This window comes from Vanacampus margaritifer, chromosome 15 (assembly GCF_051991255.1).
Source record: "Vanacampus margaritifer isolate UIUO_Vmar chromosome 15, RoL_Vmar_1.0, whole genome shotgun sequence".
Classification (NCBI taxonomy): domain Eukaryota; kingdom Metazoa; phylum Chordata; class Actinopteri; order Syngnathiformes; family Syngnathidae; genus Vanacampus; species Vanacampus margaritifer.
The window spans coordinates 20,502,373-20,522,896 of NC_135446.1; the positions used below are offsets into that span (position 1 = coordinate 20,502,373).

At 46.8% G+C, this 20,524-nt stretch overlaps 2 protein-coding genes across 7 annotated transcripts in view; both read right to left on the reverse strand.

Moving 5' to 3' along the window:
* tymp (thymidine phosphorylase) lies at positions 1–8,845 on the reverse strand. Of its 4 annotated transcripts, none has more exons than XM_077545369.1 (10): positions 8,373–8,845; positions 4,348–4,471; positions 3,564–3,766; positions 3,333–3,431; positions 2,190–2,319; positions 1,998–2,116; positions 1,777–1,939; positions 599–826; positions 352–492; positions 1–262 (listed from the first exon to the last, which is right to left on the reverse strand). In XM_077545369.1, exons 2-10 carry the CDS (start codon positions 4,463–4,465, stop codon positions 120–122), a joined length of 1,344 nt encoding a protein of 447 aa, XP_077401495.1. In that variant the 5' UTR covers positions 4,466–4,471; positions 8,373–8,845; the 3' UTR covers positions 1–119. The 4 variants fall into 4 exon arrangements, with proteins under 4 accessions (XP_077401495.1, XP_077401494.1, XP_077401493.1 ...); XM_077545368.1 differs by lacking the exon at positions 8,373–8,845 and adding an exon at positions 5,435–6,155; XM_077545367.1 differs by lacking the exon at positions 8,373–8,845 and adding an exon at positions 4,707–5,416 and having other exon boundaries at positions 352–459.
* shank3b (SH3 and multiple ankyrin repeat domains 3b) overlaps positions 6,301–20,524 on the reverse strand; it is a 23,297-nt gene continuing 9,073 nt past the window's right edge. The window contains exons 7-28 of one of the 3 annotated variants that reach the window (XM_077545361.1): positions 20,011–20,162; positions 19,800–19,929; positions 19,495–19,532; positions 19,261–19,377; positions 18,973–19,050; positions 18,690–18,756; positions 18,386–18,605; positions 17,764–17,942; positions 17,547–17,660; positions 16,593–16,668; positions 16,433–16,515; positions 16,213–16,337; positions 15,964–16,096; positions 14,513–14,593; positions 14,409–14,426; positions 13,958–14,088; positions 13,789–13,882; positions 12,742–13,290; positions 12,319–12,603; positions 11,158–12,259; positions 10,993–11,019; positions 6,301–9,509 (exon numbers count right to left, since the gene is read on the reverse strand). In XM_077545361.1, the coding sequence (XP_077401487.1) occupies positions 8,909–9,509; positions 10,993–11,019; positions 11,158–12,259; positions 12,319–12,603; positions 12,742–13,290; positions 13,789–13,882; positions 13,958–14,088; positions 14,409–14,426; positions 14,513–14,593; positions 15,964–16,096; positions 16,213–16,337; positions 16,433–16,515; positions 16,593–16,668; positions 17,547–17,660; positions 17,764–17,942; positions 18,386–18,605; positions 18,690–18,756; positions 18,973–19,050; positions 19,261–19,377; positions 19,495–19,532; positions 19,800–19,929; positions 20,011–20,162 (4,400 nt within the window). In that variant the 3' untranslated portion in view covers positions 6,301–8,908. The remainder of the gene's footprint in view (positions 9,510–10,992; positions 11,020–11,157; positions 12,260–12,318; positions 12,604–12,741; positions 13,291–13,788; positions 13,883–13,957; positions 14,089–14,408; positions 14,427–14,512; positions 14,594–15,963; positions 16,097–16,212; positions 16,338–16,432; positions 16,516–16,592; positions 16,669–17,546; positions 17,661–17,763; positions 17,943–18,385; positions 18,606–18,689; positions 18,757–18,972; positions 19,051–19,260; positions 19,378–19,494; positions 19,533–19,799; positions 19,930–20,010; positions 20,163–20,524) is intronic. The other 2 variants (XM_077545362.1, XM_077545363.1) reach the window with 2 other exon arrangements.

The following is a 20,524-nucleotide window of genomic DNA, read 5'->3' on the forward strand; positions in this document are numbered from 1 at the left end:
TGTGTCCATTTGAAAACAAAAGTTTGCCCCCACCCTGTTCTAAGTCATGTTAATGAGTTGCAACGAGTGGACCCTTTTGTGAGGGCAGCACCAAAATAAATCCGGTGAAACGCCGCGCGTCAAAATGGAAGCATCACTTCTTGCACCAAACTTTGCCTTTTCCAATCGGCGACCGATCCCAGGACGAGAGCGCTCTGCAGTCGTTGGATCTGGTCTGGACTGGGCGTCGGCTCCTCGCAATGGACTCGCAGCCAGGGAGTGCCTGAAAATAAGTCATCCTTAACGTCGACTGAGACTGAAGCCAAAGCCGAAAGTTTCGTGAGTCTGTGAAGGCAACAAACGGAAACCCACCTTTGGTGATTTTCTGGCCTAGAGAGAGCAGTAGCTCCGCCCCCACACTGTGATTGATAGGCTGTCCGGCCTTGGAACGCCCCGCACCCAACTTATGAAGCACTTCCGCTAAAATCAGACCATCCATGTCCATCAGCACACCTACAACACAATCAATAATAATAATATGCCAAAAACATTCAATGAATCTATTTTAGGATCAGGCTGTAAAAACAAAAGGAAAACATGTAAAAATTGAAGTTTCTACCGTCACGGCTGGCGGTCAAGTCAAGTTGATTCTTGGCTTTCCTCAGAATCTTGAAGTAATCCGCGTGGGCGCAGCAAAGCGCCCTCGCCGTCTCCTTGGCGACGCCCTGAGCCTCCATCATGGCCTGGAACTTGAGCAGAGCGCCACCGCCAATCACAGCCTGGGAAATCTTACGTCTGCCTTCTGATTGGTCGGCCGCCAGACCCGTCATGACCAGCAGGAGGGCGCCTGAGAGCCAATCGGACGCCGTCTCCGTTAGCAAAAGATTAAAAATTTTAATCGCCTGACACCTAGTAGCTAGTTATCACGAGTTGTCCTCATAGTGCACCCAGAGGTGGCAAATCCAGGTCCAGAAAGTAAATACCCTGCCACAGTTTAGGTCCCTAGCAGGTAAACGAGCACCATGGGAGCTAGCGAGGCAGCTAGTTAGCTAGCACCTGAGTCAAAAGCCAAACTGTGGCAGGGTTTTTACTTTCAGGTGCTAGCTAGCTACCTTCCTAGCTTAGATCCTATGGCGCTCGTTTGCCTGCTAGGGAGCTAGCACCAGAAGCTAAAGCCAAACTGTGGCAGGGACCCCTCATCATTCTACTAGCGCACCCTATTTGATGTATTAGTGAAGCTTTGTTGTCCTGCTAGTTCATCCCGTACTCACTGACCTACTAGTGCTCCAATGTAGTGCTACTAGTGCACCTTTGTTGTCCTACCTAATCAGAGGTGACAAATCCAGGTCCAGAAAGTAAAATCCCTGCCACAGTTTGTTTTTAGCCCATGATGCTAACTAGCTAGCTCCCTCCCTAGCAGGTAAACAAGCACTATGGGAGCTATTTAGGGAGCTAGCTAGCTAGCACCTGAAAGTAAAAACCCTGCCACAGTTCGGCTTTAACCCCAGGTGCTAGGTAGCTAGTTTCCAAGCTAGCTCCCACAGTTTGGCTTTAGCCCCAGGTGCTAGCTAGCTAGCTCCCTAGCTAGCTCCCATGGTGCTCGTTTACCTGCTAGGGAGCTAGCTAGCTAGCATCAGGGGCGAAAGCCAAACCGTGGCAGGGATTTTACTTTCTGGACCTGGATTTGCCACCTCTGTACCTAATAGAGCGCCCTTGTCGTCCAACTACTGTGCTTGTCTTACAAACAAAGACTGGTAGATACCAATTTTTGTGCACTAGTAGCAAAGGTGTGTTTACCAAGCGTGGTGACGAGCTCCATGAGGTCTTGTTGGCCGCCCCCCTTGAGCAGGTCAAGAGCCTCGATGACTTCCAGACTGTTTCCCACGCTGCGACCAATCACGCCGTCCATGCGGCTCAGCACGGCGCCAGTGCGAATGCCCAGCTCGTTGCCCGCCTTCACCTGCAACAGCGCGGCACTGAAGACTAAAGGTCAAATTGAATTGGACCAATCAGCTTACCAGGAAGTGCGCCAGCTCCTTGGCGCTGTGCAAGTCTTTGTAGAGAGCGGCACGGCCGAACTTGACGTCCAGAACCAGCGCCGTCAGCGACTCGGCGCCTTTCTTGGAGATGATGGAGCCTGGCCCAAAGAGAGCGACGGCGTCCGGTTATTGCGGATGCCTTGTGGCGGGCGGATGTGCGCCGGGCGCTACCCGTGATGAGCGGCAGGCTGTCTACGGTGCCGGTGATGTCACGCGTGGCGTAGAGGATGCGGTCGGCGGGAACCAGCGTCTCCGTCTGGCCCACGATGCAACAGCCCACGCTGCTCAGGATGGCTCGCACCTGACAAAAAGTCAAGCGGAAAAAAAAATCTCACAAATGTCACCGTTTTGGAAATATTGTCATCATTTGGACATTTTCACTTGGGGGTGTTCACACTTTTGTTGCCAATTCTTGAGACATTGGTGCCATCTGAATGAGAATTTCTAACACTAATTTGATTGTTTTGGTCTCTGATTTCTTTTCATTGTTAAAATAAATTCAGTTAAAAAGATGTCATTCAAAAACATGGATGCCCAAAAAAAAGTGGAAAAATTGCTTATCTGCAACCGCTTAAAAATAACTCGGCATTAAAAAGTGTAACAGTAATCATAAAAAACTATTGTGTAAAAAAAAAAAGATGTCTGCATAATCATCTGTTTTTGAAAATGTAAAATTATTTGAAACTTCAAATTTTCCAACACTGAATTTTTTTCAAAATAAAACCTTAAAATTTGAAATAAAAGGTTAAAAAAGAGTAAATTTATAGCACTATTTGTTTTAGCCTTATGTTTTTTCACTGTTAAAATAAATTATCCAAAAAAAAGAAAACATAAGTATGTCTTAAGGGTTCGGATGTAAAATTATTTTGTGAAAAATATTTGTTTAAAAAATGGAATCAAAAACAAATTAAGCGTAAAAATAAAAACGAAATATAAGAAATAAAATAAATTTGTAATAAAAGAAGGAAGGAAGTAAAAGAAGAAGTTTGTTTTAAAAAAATCTAATTGAAATTCAGACGCCACTAAAAATATTTAAAGTTTATCTGTGCCAATTGCATTTTATTTTTTTCTTAACCATCAAAATAAAAAAATTCACAACCATCACATTTGTTGCAGATAGTTGTTCTTTATAGTTAACATAAATTCAGTGTAAAAATAATTTATATTTCACAGTATAAACCATGAGGCATAAAAAAAATTCAACATCTTAATAAAATAATGCAATGCTTCCAAACAGTGTAAAAAAAAATGAATGTCTCAAAAATAATTTTTAAAATTCAAAATATGAAATTCAGCATGACTCGATGACGTTACCTGCTCAGCCGACTGGTGGATGCTAAAACCGGGAATGGACTCCAGTTTGTCCAATGTTCCTCCGGTGTGGGCCAAGCCCCGCCCACTGATCATGGGTACCTGGCCAGAGACCATTAAAAAAAAAATGTGTTTCATCCATTTTGGAATAATGCCGCAACATAAAAAGTGAGAAAGTCAAGCGCTGATCCGAAAGCTATTCACAGCGCTCGGCTTCTTAGTCGCGAGAGTCACCTTGCAGCCGCAGGCGGCGAGCGCGGGCGCCAACACCAGGCTGACTTTGTCGCCCACACCACCTGTAGAGTGTTTGTCCACCACAAGCCCCGCCCACTCACCAGGCCATGACATCACGTCCCCCGACAGCATCATCTCTTTGGTCAGCGTCGCCGTCTCATGAGCGTCCATGCCCTGCTGCCAGATGGCCATCAGCATGGCGCCTGAGGGGCGGAGACAAATTGCGATGACTCGGGAATCGCAATCGGAATGGATTGAATCGGAAGCAGCGGAATCCAAATCGAATTGACCCTCATTATTAACTCATTCACTGCCATTGACGGCTATAGACGTTTTCTATTAGTTTGAAAAAAAAAAAAATTTCAAACAAGAGTCTGAAAACCTAGAAAAAAATTATTGTACATTTAGAACAAATATACAATTTGTGATTAATCGTGTATTGAAGTCATGCGATTAATTACAATAAAAAATAATAATTGCCTGACGCTCCTAATTTTTAATCTTTTCTTTAAAAATTTTATTTTTTTTTTTTTAAATTTCTAGGTTTTCATACACTTGTTAACAAAAGTGGAAAAAAAATGTTAAACTAATAGAAATAGTTCAAATGAATTTTTGACGTTTATAGGCGTCCATGGCAGTGAATGAGTTAAGAATCCAAATGGAATCAAATTGCAAAAGTGAACGGCATTGCAACGTAAACAATCAGAATCAAACTGAATTGTGATTTACTGGACATTAGCCGGCCTTACAAGTGAAATCAATATCCAAAGGGAAGGTTTATCACCTGTTTGGCAGTCCTGGATGCTTCCGCTGGTCAGCGCCTCCACGAAGCTTTTAATGTCGCCGTCGTTCAGCTTCCCGCCGTCCCGCTTCTTCTTGATCAGGTCCGGAATGGACAACATGGCTGCCTGGCGTGGACAAAGTTACATAGGCAATCATTAAGATATTTGCCAAAAGGTAGAAGGAGATGCGAAGAATGTGATGAAAAAAATCGGATTAGCTCATAATTATTTATCTACGACTGCGTATTAGGGCCATGTATAGAATTTTTTTTTTTCCCGGAGGGCGAGGGCAAAATACCGAGAAAAAAACTTGCCACTTTATAAACTCGAGAATTTGCGAGAAGAAAACTCAAAAACTTACAAGAAATACACGAAGCATACTACTCGACTGTTTATCTAAATTGATGTGTGGGAATCTGCTGCTCTGCGTCATTCACTTGCATTGACCTATGGTATGCTAGCATCTGATTGGAAAGTGCTAGTCAGCTGATCAGGAAGTGTTGTGGAGGCCGATGTCTGTGGATCTCGCGCGGCTTCATCTATCCTTCATTCCTTTGGAATTGAGATGTTTCTGGGGCTGGTGAAAGATTCTGGTTGGTAAGCCGGTGGGGTAGTAGGTGATGTCTGGTCGCTTTTCTTTGATCCTTCCTCGGGTCTCCTGACAACTTCACGACCCTAGCGGGATTCTGGAGTCTTCGGTTCGGGTGAACGGTTTCAGATTTTTAATAGGTTTTAGGTGAATTGATGAGCACACACTCACACGTACGCACATACAAAAAAGAAGAAGAAAAGGAGAGAGAGCAATGATGATGAGCTCTGAGCTCTCTCTCAGAAAAAAAGGAACTAGCTACGTGTATTTTCTCATAAGTTTTTGAGTTTTGAGAAAAAACTCGTAAATTTGCGAGTTTATAAAGTGGCGAACTTGTGATTTTTCTCTCTCTGGATATTGCCAACGCCCTCTAAAAAATATATATTTATACGTGGCCCTAATTCGCCGTCGTATTTATCCCACTAGGCAGCATGAGCAAAAATGACATGAACAATATCGAATAAAAACTAAAGAATAACAACCGTAACAACAGCACTCACCTGAGGATTATGATTTTTTTCCCCTCCTCGACACCAGAGCACAATGTTGTTGTGTGAGCGGCGAGCTCTGAATTACAAGGTCGTCAGCCAGTCGGCCAATGGCAGCGAAGGCGGGCACGGTCTAGTGTCATCGACTCACAGTTCAGGTTCAACGACTTCTCTCTTCTCACACTTTTGATTTTCCAATCACTATCCTCGTTCGCATTCCGTAATTAATAAAAGCAAAAAAATCAAAGAAAAAAATGATGACCTGAATATCCCTTTGATGAGTGATTGTGTTGCGTGTAAGCAACGTTTGACCTTGAATGTCCCTCTAGCTACAAGCTAATGTTAGCTAAGCTTAGCAGCAGATGAAAGCTGTCTGATCCAGGTTAATCATTTCTGGTTGTAATTTCTCAATTTTATGGGATGAGATCTGGCTCAAGATTTTATCCGTTTGATTTAAGACACACATAAAAGGTCTCAAATGAGTGTTTCTTGCTGCAGTATCCAATTTTCAATTTTGTGGCCTTTCCTGTGGCCTTTCTAGGTTTCACGTGTGCAATAGCAGAACTAATTTGTTTGACTGAGAGATTACTACCTATGAGATTATTTCTTTGCTCATTAGAATTCCTTTAAAAAAAAAAAAACTAATCCGATTATATTGTTTCAAACAATTTCATTTAGTTGATGATGACTAGTTTGTGGTCAGATTTTTTTTTTTCTGTCTCTATCCTACTTTACTTGCTTTTCCTTCTCCTTGATAATATTTTTGCTTTGCGCAAATTCCAAACAAAGCTAACGATCAAACTTACGATTCAGGTTCAACGACTTTTTCCCCCCGTTTTGTATTGTATGAGGTGTGAGTACCATTAACGGGCTAGGGGTGTGGTTTGTAGTAATAAATGAGCCTTTATTAGAAACGTAACATGTTGGGTGTGCGTGTGAAAAGAAAGAAAAGAGCACAAAGAAACATCAAAGCCATCCAATAATCCATCACTCAATCAATTGATTAATGCGCTTACATGAGATAATTTGATGATACATGAGGACTTCATCACCACCAGCAGTCTATTGCTTATTCATGACTTAGGAATATTCATTTAGCTACATTTACTATCTTCAGTCTACATCCTAATGTTTACATTAGCTTAGCGCCCGTTAGCATGTTAGCTGGTGTCCTGTGTGCTAACGGTACGCAACACTCGAGAGTGGCACCGAACCGGTGCGTCCGTGGGATTTCGTGTGCTACGCTACGCTAAAATAAGCTAAGCTAGCTTGTTTCATGTTGAATGTGTGCCTGAAAAAGTAGCTCACATGCTCGTTAGCATCCTTGTAAAAAAAAACAAAAAAAAAACTAAAAAGTGATAATACAATGGAAGGTATTCATATTGTCATTATGGGGTGTTGTGTGTAAACTGTGTATAATTTTGAAGGAAATGAATGAATTTATTTAATTCAGGAATCATGAATTTAAAAAACCGCCACCACTGAATATGTGAATGATCTACTTTAACGTTCATGTTTTCCTGTAAATGTTTCACACCGTGAAATACTTTTTGGACGCACTGTAGGAGTCCTTCTTAGTTTTAGCGTGACCAGAACGCTAGAAGAAAAGGTTCCAGGGATCTCCACGTATGGCGAGGTCAGAAAAAACAACCTCATGGCAGAGTGGAAACTCCTCCAACGACCTTGATGCCCGAATGGTTGATTGATTGTTTTTTTTTTTTTCTAGTCGTGATTGATTGATTTGCTGCAATTGGTTTAAGGATGATGAAGTTACTTCCTGTACAGATGGCTTCCAACATGTAGCACCATGTCCAATCAACACGTATCACGCACGCACGCACGCCACGCGCACACACACACACACACACACACACACACACACTGGTTGACAAGTCATCAAGAACTCCAGCACGTCGCCATGGTGACGGGGGCATTCAACTCATTGTCAAATGAAAAGTGAAAGTAGAATAACGTCAACACTAGCACATCATTGCTCAAAAATCTAAATGAGGATAATGAACTTTATGCACGGCAAAGCATTTTCGGTGGGAAGGTCGTTAAAAACACCGTCAAGTGAATTCACGGATTTGTTTCGAAATACATCGAATAGGTTTGAAGGTAATTTGCTGGAAACATACAAAAACGGAGAACTTCTTGTACTCAGTTGTGGAGACATCTTCTCTTCAGATTGTCGGCTGGCGTGGCAGCTTTAGAGCGCCCCGTTGTCGGCTAAGACAAAGGCGGAAAAGTGAGAAGGGAGGGGGTCGAAAAAAAAGTCTGACGCAACAGCCAGTGGATTCAGACTGGCATATCTGCTTTAGAGTGCCTCGTTGTTAGCCATGAGTGTGCGCAAAAAATAGAGACAAAGGCCAAATAGCAAAAGGGGTAAAAACGGAAAAAGTCTCGCTAAAAGGCAACGTGAGTGCCGATGCCTCGAAATGGCGTGACCACTCACGCGTGAATGTATTTTAGCGGCTCAAACCTGTTAGCATAGGAAGACGCCAATCAAAGTAGCATTCATGTTTCCAGGTGTAAATTGTGACATTTGATTGCGGAACGTGCTTTCAGCACATTTGAAGGAAGAGACAACAGCTTGATTTGTCCCCATTTTGAATCCTCGTTTTTCTTCAATCATTCCAATTTGGAAGTACTTTTAACGCCGCTCTTTTCTGTGCCGTGTCAAATTTACAAGACATATTTATTCTCACTTTAAAGGGATTTTAACATTACACCCAACGCCGAAGTGCTTCGTGCATAGAGTCCATTATATTCGGAAATATTCAAAATCAAGACTAATATTGTTCAGGACTTATAATTATCGTTGGAAGAGAAAAAAAAAAGAAGATCAAATCAGCTCTTTGATCGCCTACACAGGCTGAGCTATGCTAACTTGTGAGCTAACGTGTTAGCATTGGGGTTAACAACACAATCGACTCGAGTTGTGACTTACTTGCGGAAACGCCTTCTCGAGTAGTAGATGAGAGGACGGACGTGAAGGATGGACTCGAAGGACGGATGTGAAGGATGGACTTGAAGGACGGATGTGAAGGATGGACTCGAAGGACGGCTGTGAAGGACGGATGTGAAGGATGGACGTGAAGGATGGACTCGAAGGACGGATGTGAAGGATGGACTTGAAGGATGGATGTGAAGGATGGACGTGAAGGACGGATGTGAAGGATGGACTTGAAGGACGGACCCGATGGATGATCGTGACGGACGGACATGAAGGATGACGTTATGAATGGAATTCATGGGCACACGTGACAAAGACGGATGTGATGGACTTGATGACCTGATGGATGGACATGGACTCCATTCACATACCCGATGAATGAATGTGATCAAAAAGGTTCGACGCTTTCAATCACAACCATCAATCAAGATAATTGATCACGACTATCGACGGTTGTGACGGAAAGGATTTTGGTGATCAAAGAGCTGAGTTGACAAAAATAGCGAGTAGACCTATGGTGGTGACAGTGGTCAAGTGGCGGCGTCCAGCATTTGCCTGAGGGCCCGCTCGATGTTAATACGGTGGCCCAGCCGGGTGACGCCCAGCTCCACGTAGTCGTCCTTGGTGAGGGCGGGAAGGTGCGAGCCTTCGATCTCGTGCTCCTGGAAGCGCTGGCGATGCTCGGCCAGCCCGACGCTCTCCAGCCAGTCGCCCACGTCGTACTTGTTCCACAAGCTGAGCGGGCGCTGCCTCCAGGGCCTGAGCGCCAGCAGGGGGCCGCTGAGGACGGGCGACGGGCACGGGGAGGCGTGCGGGGAGGGCGAGGGCGAGCGGGAGCGGGTTCGGGCGCTGGCGCTGCGCATGACGAAGCGGACCTCTTTGGGTTCCGACGGCAGGCTTAAGCTGGACGACTTGAGGATGGTCAGACCGCGGCCCGAGCTCAGGTCCGGGCGCTCCGAGCAGGGCGAGGGGGAGGAGCCCAGGCCCGGCGGTCTGTCGGAGGGGGACGGGGAGGGGGAAGGGGAGGGGCTGCGACGGGTGACGGGGTAGCGGCTGCCTGGGCGCACCGTGTAGGTGGTGCCGTATCCTCGCTGGGAGATGGTGTGCAGCTCGCCCAGACTGGAGAACAACCTGCGACATCACGTAACTGTTAGCATCTTGACACGTTAGCATCAAGCTGGTGTTAGCATTTCAGCACATTAGCATTACACACAATAGCCTGAGAGTGAAGTGCTAGAAGGTGATGCGTTCCACGTTCAACGACTTGATAGTGTTCGCTGCTAGAACCACTTAAGATGTGTTAGCGAGAAGCAGAACAATTTAGGAGATGCTACAGTGCTTGTTAGGAGAGTGAAACTTATTCAGTCAACAACGTAAAAGAGGAACAGAAGAGAAGCAGCTTTGACGTAAACGTCAGTCATCTGCTGTCATTTGTGTCGAGACACTTCACAAATATTGCTTCCAGTGCCACTCACACGGATGTATGCGAATGTTTGGTGGTGGTCGGACTCTGGCAGCCACGCGTCCGTCAGTCTGCAGCTCGTTTACCGCCACCAGTGGGAATGTGTGAGCGCATGAATAATGTATCCATTGTGAAGCGTTTTGAGCTGGGGTGGGAATCTTTGTCATTATTCCATTCAGATTTTGGGGTCTGCCTTTCGATTCAGAATCGATTCAAAACGATTTGATTGACAATGATTTCTGCATCAATTTATAGATGTGCAAAGAATCGTCACGATCTCCAGTCTGCTTTGCAAGACAGAATGACAAATGGAGACATTAAACTGTCTTTTTTTTTTTTTTTTTACATTTGTTAAGTTTTGAATTGTAAACTAGCTATAAATGTGATCGCTTTTACAGTGAGTATATTCCGCCCTCCCTGAGCAGGCTGACCACAGTTTGGCAGACAGCGAACACTCCCTCCAAAAGAGTCCAATGCTGGTATCGATTTCACCCTGTTCCGTTCTCAATGGGCCATACAGAGTGGACGATTAAAGCAGTGACTTGTTTAGCTCGTTTCCCGGACGTAGCTAGCTCAAGGCTAACGCACAATGGAAAGTGCCATTGACTCGCTAATGCTAATTAGCGCGCTACTCGCGGCACTTTTATCACTCAAAAGAACGGCTATTCTTACAAAACGCTTCAGGAATGTATAGAGAGAATCAGGTTAACGTTACTCACCGGCATATGCTCTTCCTACGTTGCAAAAATACTACTTTTATTGGCATAACTGGATCGTGACTTTTTCCTTCTACTCTCTAATGTGGCTACAACTTAACAGTGTATCAGAATGTGCGGAACCACACTGCCCCTAAGTGGCCAAATTGTGTACCACATGAACAGCGCTCCCAATAAAGGCACACACAAACAAGGGCAAGACCGTATCAAATCATTTAAATAAAATCGATTCTGAATCGTACTAAATGAGAATCGTGATTCTTATGAGAATTAGTTTTTTTGCCACAACCCTATTTTGAGTGTCCTGAAAAGTGCTACGTAAATCTGATGCGTTATTATTAGTATTATATAGATACTGATACTGTATAGTACTGGTTAGCAGATGTTAGCATCTTAGAGCGATAACAAGAAATGTTTACCAGAGATAAAAACCTACGATTTTCTCTCTCCACTGTCCACACATCTGCAAAAACACAAACCACACTCGCGTTACAGCGCACACGCACGCCTCAACCCGTACTCTGGTAGGCGCAAACATGCGTACCATACATACCCACAGGCACACACAGACAATTACAGAGCAGAAACGTAGGTAACGTACCTGGCCCCGCCTACTGGGGACCTGCGACCGGGGTCGAGGGGGCTGGGCTCCTCCCCCAGGGAGTGGCTATCTTTGTTGAGGAGGTGGAGTCTGTTGGCGAGGTCCAAGCCGGACTCGGCCCTGCCGCTCAGCTCCAACGCCGAGGCGGACCCTTGGCCGCCGAGCGCAGCGGGCCGGCCCTCCTCCTCGCCGCCCCCCCACAACTTGGAGCGGCGCTGGAAGAGGTAGCGCGGCTGGCGAGCCGCGGCCGGGGAGGCGGGCGAGCACGGAAGCAGCTCGCTGTCGGACGACTGCTTGAGCAGGGGGTCCCTGAGGGCCGAGCGGCCACGGCCGATGGGCGAGCGGAGGCGGGGTTTGAGGGCCGAGGAGGGGTGGCCGGCTGGCGGCGAGGAGGGGGACGGTGGGGCGGGGGGTGATGCTAAGGTGATGGAAGGCGGCAGTGAGCCGTCGCGAGGCTCCTCGTCGTCCTCACCCGTGTCGCCCTCGCCGACCCGCCGCGGCGTTAGGGCGAGGGGGGACGCAGGAGCGGTGAAACCAGGGGGCGGCGTCACCAGACCGATCCGGCGTAGCTCCTCCCTTGTCTCCTCGTCACTGGATGACAACAACGCGGGCGGGAGGGTTACCGTATAGGCTCCGCCCTCTTCCTCTGAGCTCCCAATGGTCAGGCTTCTACGTCTGTCTATCATAGCCGAGTGGCTCTCATTGGCCAGGTTGGCCAGTGGGACGGGTCTCCAGCGTTCGGGGGACGGCCCCGCGGGTGATGTCACTCCCCCCTCCGCTTCGGGACGCTCCACCTGTCCGTCAGGGAAGAGAGGCGGAGTTATGCGCTTGTGCCGCAGCTCGGGGCTGCTCTGAGGGGTGGTGCGCTTGCTTCGCTGCTCGGGGCTGGTCTGCGGGGTGGTGCGCTTGGAGCGGGGCTCGGGGCTGCTCTGCGGGGTGGGGACCGGGGTGCGCTTATGTCGGCCCTCCGGGCTGGCGGCCGGGGTGGGGATCGGGGTGGCGGAGGCCGAGGCATGTTTGGGTCGCGGCTCGGGGCTCGGCGTGCGGGCGGTGAGCGCTCGTTCTCGCGCGGCCAGAGCCAGGGCGAGTGGAGACGAAGGATCTGAGGAGGGGACAAATGTTGGACTGTGCTACAGCGACATTCATCATCATAATTCTTACCCAGAGGCTTGCCGGTAAGTGGGTGGAGGAAGGTGTGCGGGGTAGGCGAGGGTGAAAGGACAGGCGCGGGTGGTGGAAGCTCGCCCAGGTCGTCCATGGAGTGACTCTGAGTCAGAAGAGGAGGCGCCTGGTTGTCGGAAATGGCGCCCTCTACGGATAGGAAGAGGGAGGAGCGGCGGCCGTGGACGCGAGCGCGCTCGGACAGAACCTGCTGCTGGTAGAGCTCCGCCCTGCTGGGGCTGCCTGGAGCACTCGCATCAGACTTTGCATCCTGGTCTTTGAGGCCTGCGCACAAGATGGAGGAGACTACAACCTTCTCTCAAGACAACAAACTTGATCTCAGGACAAGAATATTTTACTCTGGACTACAAGCTCTTCGTGAAAACCAACCATTCTCTCATTGAGGCTGCAGACCACACCTACCTTGCTCCTCCACAGGAAGTTGTTTGAGCAGAGGTGACTTCCTCCTCTGAGGTTTGGCCGGAGGGGCCTGCAGTCCCACATTGGCGTAAGGATTTTCGATGGGTCGCCCTCGGCGGCGTGACAGCGGCGAGTGTCCGAGGGCGGCGGTGTGGAGCGACAGCGTGGAGGTGTGCGCGGAGGACATGTGCATGGCGGCGGCGGCGGCGTGCATCTCCGGCTGCAGCTGAGGCGGCGTATCCTGCAGGATGATCATGGAGCGCGCCTTCCTCTGACGCTCGGCGTGGCTCCTGGACGGCGTGTCCGAGAGCTCCTGCAGCCTGGGCTCGGCTCCCGGTTTGAAGCTGGACCGGGTCAGGCCCTCCCCTCTGGCGGGGGGAGGCGGGGGGAGGAAGGAGGGGGGAGGCCCCGAGTCCAGGAGGAAGAGCGGGGATGGAGGCGGGGGCGGCGCCGTCTGGGGAGGCGGCGGGATGAAGCTGTCGGTCAGAGAGGAGCTGCGAGGAAAGCGACTCTCGTGGATCAGAGCGGAGATGCGGTCGTCCTCGGGGGTGCCTGCATGGTTACCATGGCGACACGTCAGCATTTGAGCTACGAAATGGACTTTCACTCGCGTAGCACTTTTCCACCTACAAGGTACTCAAAGCACTTAACACGGTCGCCACGTTCACGTTCTGACGCAACAGCATGAGCAACTGTGGGTTTAGTATCTTGCTCAATGACACTTCGATTTGGTTGGGGATCGAACCCACAACCTCTGGGTTGGGAGACGACGACTCTCCCACTTGAGCCTTGCCGCCCCTAAAGGAGCCGGTTGTGGAAAATTGACTTTTTATGACAGCCGTTTTTAAATTGCCTCTCAAATCGTCTCGGATAACTAAAAAAACGGAGTCAATCTTTAGTTATCTGACTTTCTGATTTGTTTGTGACGTAACAGCAGGATTCATTGACTTAATTGACATTTTTCTTGAGATGAACCTTAAGTTGAAACGAGGCCCTTTTCTTGGGACACAAACATTATCTTGGGACTGGAACCTTCTCGTGAAGACTCACCAAAACTTTTGGTTCTGGACATTCCCCGGGGCAGCGCCATGGTGCTCTTCTCCGGGCCGGAGGGCGGGACCAGACCCTGACGCTCAAACAATGACTACACACCACACGCACACACAGTTAAGCGTTACCCGCACTTAGGTTCTTCCGAGGGGCGACTAACGAATCTTACGTTAATCTCGGCCTGCGTGATTCTGCGGCTGGTGGGCCTCTGCTTCACCGTGGCCGCCCTGAAGTCATCGGAAGGCCGGGACCGCAGAACCACTTCCTGTGTGTTCCCCGCCAACATGTCATCCAGTTTCTCTGCAGGTCAGAGTTTCATAAAAATTGTATTCATTTTATTTTTGTATTCTGATGTGAACTGCTTGCATTAGCAACATGGCCGCATGCAGCGAGAACTTTGTTTTCAAAAGCACAGCGAATGTTGCCAGCTCGACGACTTTTCCGACCACATCAGCGACAATCTTTCCAAAAAGCCACTTTAATTGCCGCCAGGAAACAGACAACCTGCACTGAATCATTTTATTCCATCACACACACACACACACAAGATGCACTTTGACCAATACTCAGCATGAACACATGAACAGCACACAACGTGACCGGATGATCACATGACTCACCAAAGCGCCTCCTCCGAGCTGCACAGGGACAAAGTCAACAATTCCTCTTACATATTTACTGTGTGTGTGCTTGTGCGTGCGTGTGCACTTGTGTGTGTGTGTACCTATCTCCTCCAGGTCAGCGGTCATGGACTTGGATCGAAGAGTCAACGAGGTACTGGGGGCTCGCTTGGGAGGGGGAGGGGCTATGAGAGGAACACCAATCAGATGCCGGCAACTTATTAAAGAGTCAACTCCCCCCAAAATTCAGCCCAATTAGTCTAAATACGGTATTTGATTGAGTTACGCAGCAAAATCCAGCAGATTTGACCAATATCAGAAGGCGGCCATTTTGCAACATCCAACCCTTTTTATCCATCACATGGGGCGGCCATTTTGTCACTTGCGAGTGAAAATGACATGACAGTTGCTCAGGTCTCAGGTAACAACCAATCACGGCTCAGCTTCAGAAAACAGGTGAGCTATGATCCTTTTTACCCATCTCTGGGGGGGGCGGCCATTTTGTCACTTGCTGTCGAGTGAAAATGACATCACAGTTGCTCAGGTCTCAGGTAACAACCAATCACGGCTCAGCTTCAGAAAACAGGTGAGCTATGATCCTTTTTATCCATCTCTGGAAGGAGGGGGGGGGGGCATTTTGTCTCTTGCTGTCGAGTGAAAATGACATCACAGTTGCGCAGGGCTCAAGTAACAACCAATCACGGCTCAGCTTCAGAAAACAGGTGAGCTATGATCCTTTTTTACCCATCTCTGCGGGGGCGGCCATTTTGTCACTTGCTGTCGAGTGAAAATGACATCACAGTTGCTCAGGTCTCAGGTAACAACCAATCACGGCTCAGCTTCAGAAAACAGGTGAGCTATGATCCTTTTTACCCATCTCTGCGGGGGCGGCCATTTTGTCACTTGCTGTCGAGTGAAAATGACATCACAGTTGCTCAGGTCTCAGGTAACAACCAATCACGGCTCAGCTTCAGAAAACAGGTGAGCTATGATCCTTTTTACCCATCTCTGGGGGAGGCGGCCATTTTCTCACTTGCTGTCGAGTGAAAATGACATCACAGTTGCGCAGGGCTCAAGTAACAACCAATCACGGCTCAGCTTCAGAAAACAGGTGAGCTATGATCCTTTTTATCCATCTCGTGGGGGGGCGGCCATTTTGTCACTTGCTGTCGAGTGAAAATGACATCACAGTTGCTCAGGTCTCAGGTAACAACCAATCACGGCTCAGCTTCAGAAAACAGGTGAGCTGTGATTGGTCGTTGCCTGAGCCCTGAGCAACTGTGATGTCATCTTCAGTCGACAGCAAGTGACAAAATGGCTGCCCCCTGAGCCGGAAAAAAAGAGCTAGATTTTGCTGCGTAACTCGTATTCCACACATGTAATAATAATCAGTATGTCATGTTTAGACTAGTGAGGTCACATATTACATATTGTCAAGAAGTGTTTAAGGTTCAGTCCAGTTAATATCCTTGTGTGTCTTTTGACTGTTCTTGTGTTCTAGAATCCCGTTGGATTTATTAGCCAGGGTTGACTTTCTGAAGTAGTAAAGGCAAACCTTTTTTTCTGATCAGGTTGGTGTCGGACTTGCGGGAGACGGACACGACCTTCATGAGCAGGCGGCTGCCGCCCTGCCGGATGAGCGCCACCACCTGGCGATGGCCGACCTTCACCACGTCGGCGCCGTTCACCTGCACACACCAGTATAGATGAAACCTGACGTGCCGAGAGATTTAGAAATGTGCGTTCACGTGCTGTATTATGGCTATTTGCACCTTTCCCAATCAGATCAATGAATGAAGCAAACCTCGATGAGGAAGTCTCCAGTACGTAGACCGGCTCTCCAGGCTACGCCGCCCTGGTCCACAGACTCCAGGTACTGCAGGGCAGGGAAGGCCGGAGTGGGGGCAAACTCCTCGATGGGGGTCTCGGCTTGCAATTGGAGAAGCAAAATGACACAAAATGAGATTTTTATTTTTTTTTTTATACGTAGAACGTCCCATATCACGTGTTTGTCGGCCGTCTACCTTTTGCTCCTCGCAGGACGAAGCCAAATCCTTCACTCTCTCTCTTCTGCAGCACGGCCATCTTCTCCTCGATCACGTAGTCACTGACGACGATGCGATCGGGTCGTTAGCAACGACTCAACAATAAGTTGGGCGCCTATCGGCGAGTTCCGCGATTCACCTGTAAGAGGTGTAGTTGTCGTACGAGCCCACCGTGTAATGTCTGAAGAGTCTCTTGGTGCGGTCCTCCCTCGTCTCTGAAACGCAGTCGCAATTCATTCCAATTCATTTGATTTACTGCAAACTATACAATAAAAAATAATTCAGGCCAGTATATTGTACGTGCAGCCTCAAAAGCCGATACAGGGTCGCAGATTTTCAATTATTTTGTCATAGTCCACTTTAGTCGCATTCAGGCGAGCCCTGAGATTTGAAGCCTCATTTGACCATTTTATTTTTTTTATTTTTATTTATTTATTTATTTTTTTCTTTTTCAGGAAAGCTCAGTATTGTTCATTCGATTTGACATCATCATTGCTCTCCTTTTTTTTAAAAAAAAACAAACAAATCAATTTAAAAAAAATTAATAAATGTTTTTTTTTTAAATATATATACATATATATATATATACATATACACACACATATATATATATATATATATATATATATATATATTTATTTATTTATTTATTTTTTGTATGTGGGTGAGTATGTGTATGTGCGTGTGTGTGTGCGTGCGTGCGTGCGTGCGAGCGTGTGTGTATTCGTCAGTTCACCTAAAGCCCATTAAAAAAAATCCCATACTAATAATATAATATAATAATAAATTGCCAAATGCAGAAACATCAATGTAAGTTCATTTGACCATTTTAAATGATTGAACATGAAAAATGTTAATTCATTAATGATCATGCTTTGATTAAAGGGGCCTTCTTCCAAGATGAAGCACTCATTTTCTTTATTATCTTATTAGTGTTATTACCTGTAAAGACAAAAACTACTATTTGCCTTTTCCATTAGCAAAGGGGGAAAAATCGATTGCAATAGGAAATGTGATTTTTGTGGGGAAAAAAATCTTGAGGTTCAATTTGATTCCATGTCCCGTCACATTTTTTTTCCTCTCACAAAATTACCCTGTCTGGGGTCGTACTGTCTCATCTGAACTTCTTCAACGCAGTCGGCAGGAAACCAGCCTGTTCTTCCTTTCACGTTTCCTTCCCAGAATCCGCCTTCGCCGATGGACAGAACTGGCCATGCACGGCACATACGGACGGGGTCGGACACACACACACAAGGTAAAGATTATGAGGGTGTCGCCACTGGACCCCAAAAGGTTGCTGGTCTAGTGACCTTTCACCCTCTCGCCGCGATGCAGCTGTATCTCTCCGGACCCTTGGGGTACGTGGGAACGCGTGGCGATGAAGGTGCGCCCCGGCACGGCGCTGTACAGCCTCTTCTTCCTCAACTGCGGGGTGAGGGGGGGCGATGAAGGGGGGCTGGTCTCCACGTGACCTCCGCCGCTACTTGGACTGAAGAGGGCATGTACAGTACGTGTGTAACATTTGAAACATTTAAAGACTTCCATTGATGTCATAAAATTGTACTTCATTTTCCATTTTCAATTCCATTACTTAGAATTAATGTAAATTATTTAACTATGTAAAGATTTTTGAATGTGTATATGAAATTGCTTATTTTGCTAATACACCTATTCTGTCATTTGCAATAAACGAATTTACAAATGACTTTAATGAGATGAATAAACAAATAAATAAAAGAAATACATGTACGTAAAATATGTCATATAGTTGAAATATTTATTCAATGAGTGTATTTTTTTAATTTATTTATTTATAAACAACAAAAAATCGTAAGCAATTTCTAAGATTTTTCATTTTGTCATTTCAAAATAAAATTTTAAAATATGTTTTCAAATATTCATTCATTTTATGGCGGCCATCTTGTGGCTCACCTGAGGCGGCGCGTGTGTCGTCGTAGCGAGTGCGTGTGCGTGTCGAGGTGCGTTTCCAAGCTTTGCAGTGACGGTCCAGGGGAGGAGGCGGGGCTCTCCAGGGCGTTGTCGCTGACGGAGCGAATCAGAGAGCGCGGCGACGACAGGCCGTTTCCTGCCGGGGACCTGATGGTTCCCAGGCGGCGCCGCTTGATGTAAGTCGGCGATTCTCTGAAGGGAACTGCTTGCGCGCACACGCACAAAGCGCCTCAGCAATACATATCCATCTCTAAAATATAATAATATAGTGATGCGTGCTACTCACCAACATCAGAACTTTTGTGGATCTTGATGATTTCGGCCAAATCGAAATTCCCAGCAATGATGGCGACCTACCCAGACAGACATCCATCTTTGTTATTCGTACACCGTTCAAAGTTTGGTTGTCAATTACAAATGGCCTAGGCAGTTGAATACACAAATACGGAGAGCTGCGGTAAAAATGAGCTGTTCTTCGCAGAGGATAAAGAATATATGTCTATGAGTATTGTTATATCGTCACAGTATCTGTAGTGTATGAAATGAAGAGCGGCGGTTGTAGTTGTGACCTGAAAGGCTGTCTGGTTGTTGTAGTTCTTAATGTCCTTGTTGGCTCCCCGGAACAGCAACACTCGAGCACAACTGTCCTGCAGGGGGCAGCAACAAACAACCATGACCAGTACTTCTCAAACTTTTTACAACAACACCTCCAAAGAATAACGGTTGTAAAATACTGGGAAAAGAATCCTAGTCGTGAATGTGCCTTTTACTGGCAATGGCAAGAGAATCGATTCTGACTGTGCAATGTGATCCAAACTTTCCCAGAGGGCGCCTTTGTGGCAGCGTCGTCTTCCTACCTGGTTGTAGAGAGCGCAGAGGTGCAGCGCGGTGTTTCCCGATGCATTCTGGGAGCTCATGTCAGCCCCGTAGAACAGCAGGTGCTCCAAGTGCTGCACGTTTCCATGACGACACGCCTAAACACGCACACACGCGCGATTACTAAATCTGTACGTATAATTGTAGCTGTGATTTGAGCAAGTGATTGAGCACGCGTGTGTGTGGGCGCGTGCGAGGGAGTGAGTGTTTGTCACCTGGTGGATTTCCTGCCATCCGTTCTCGTCAGTCATGCCTGTAACCATGACAACCACAAACCTTTTATCAGTAAATGGAATAATAAGCACATGCGTGGTATTACATTATAAGCTTATTTTGCTAATACACCTATCATTTGCAATAAACAAATTTACAAATTACTTTAATGAGGTAGGATATGACATGGTTGGAGTATTTAATCAATTATTTTTAAACTATTTCAAAAGGCTAACAATGGCTCGAAACTGTAAGAGTTTTGAGGTTTTGTGAATGTTAGAAAATTGAAGGCGGACATTTTGAGTACCGAGTGCGGCGTGGTCCTGCAGTAGCAGCTCACAGCAGTAGGGGGCGCCACCAACCATGGCGGAGTGGTAGAGGGGAGTCAGCCCCCTGCTGTCCTTGTAGTCCGGAGACGCTCCCAGGTCCAGCAGGGTCTGAAAAGGAGCAGAAGCGAGTCATGGAGGAGGCGGGGCGGGAGGCGGTCCGTCGCTGGCGCTATTTTCCAGCGTCCTTACGGTGAGAGCGGCGCTGTTGCGGCACATGACGGCCCGATGCAGAGCGGTGATTCCGTCCCTGGTGCGGAAGTCCAAGTGAGCGCCGCCACTGCGAAGAACTTTGATGAGCTCGCAGCTCTCCTCCAACTGGACCGCCAGCGTCAGAGGACACTCTGGGGGGAGCACATGATGCCGTTCTTTCAAACTCTTTAGTCCACTTTGCATTTTGCTAACAATAAACAAAGCAGGGCATTCATTTGATTTCATTTATTGGTTTAAAAAAATCTTTAGAATTTTTTTTATTAGAAATAAAATTAAAAAAAATTAATATCTTATTTTAAAATCTGAATTTTTAAAGCAATTTTTTAAAAACGTTTTTCATTAGCTCTTTTTTTAAATTATAAAGCACAAAATCTGTTTTTAAATGTTATTATATTATTTTAAGTCCCATTTTTATAAAGAAAATCTTTTTAAAATTAATTATTTTTTAAACTAAATGTGAAGCTTCTTAAAGCTTTTATCATTTTTAAAATCA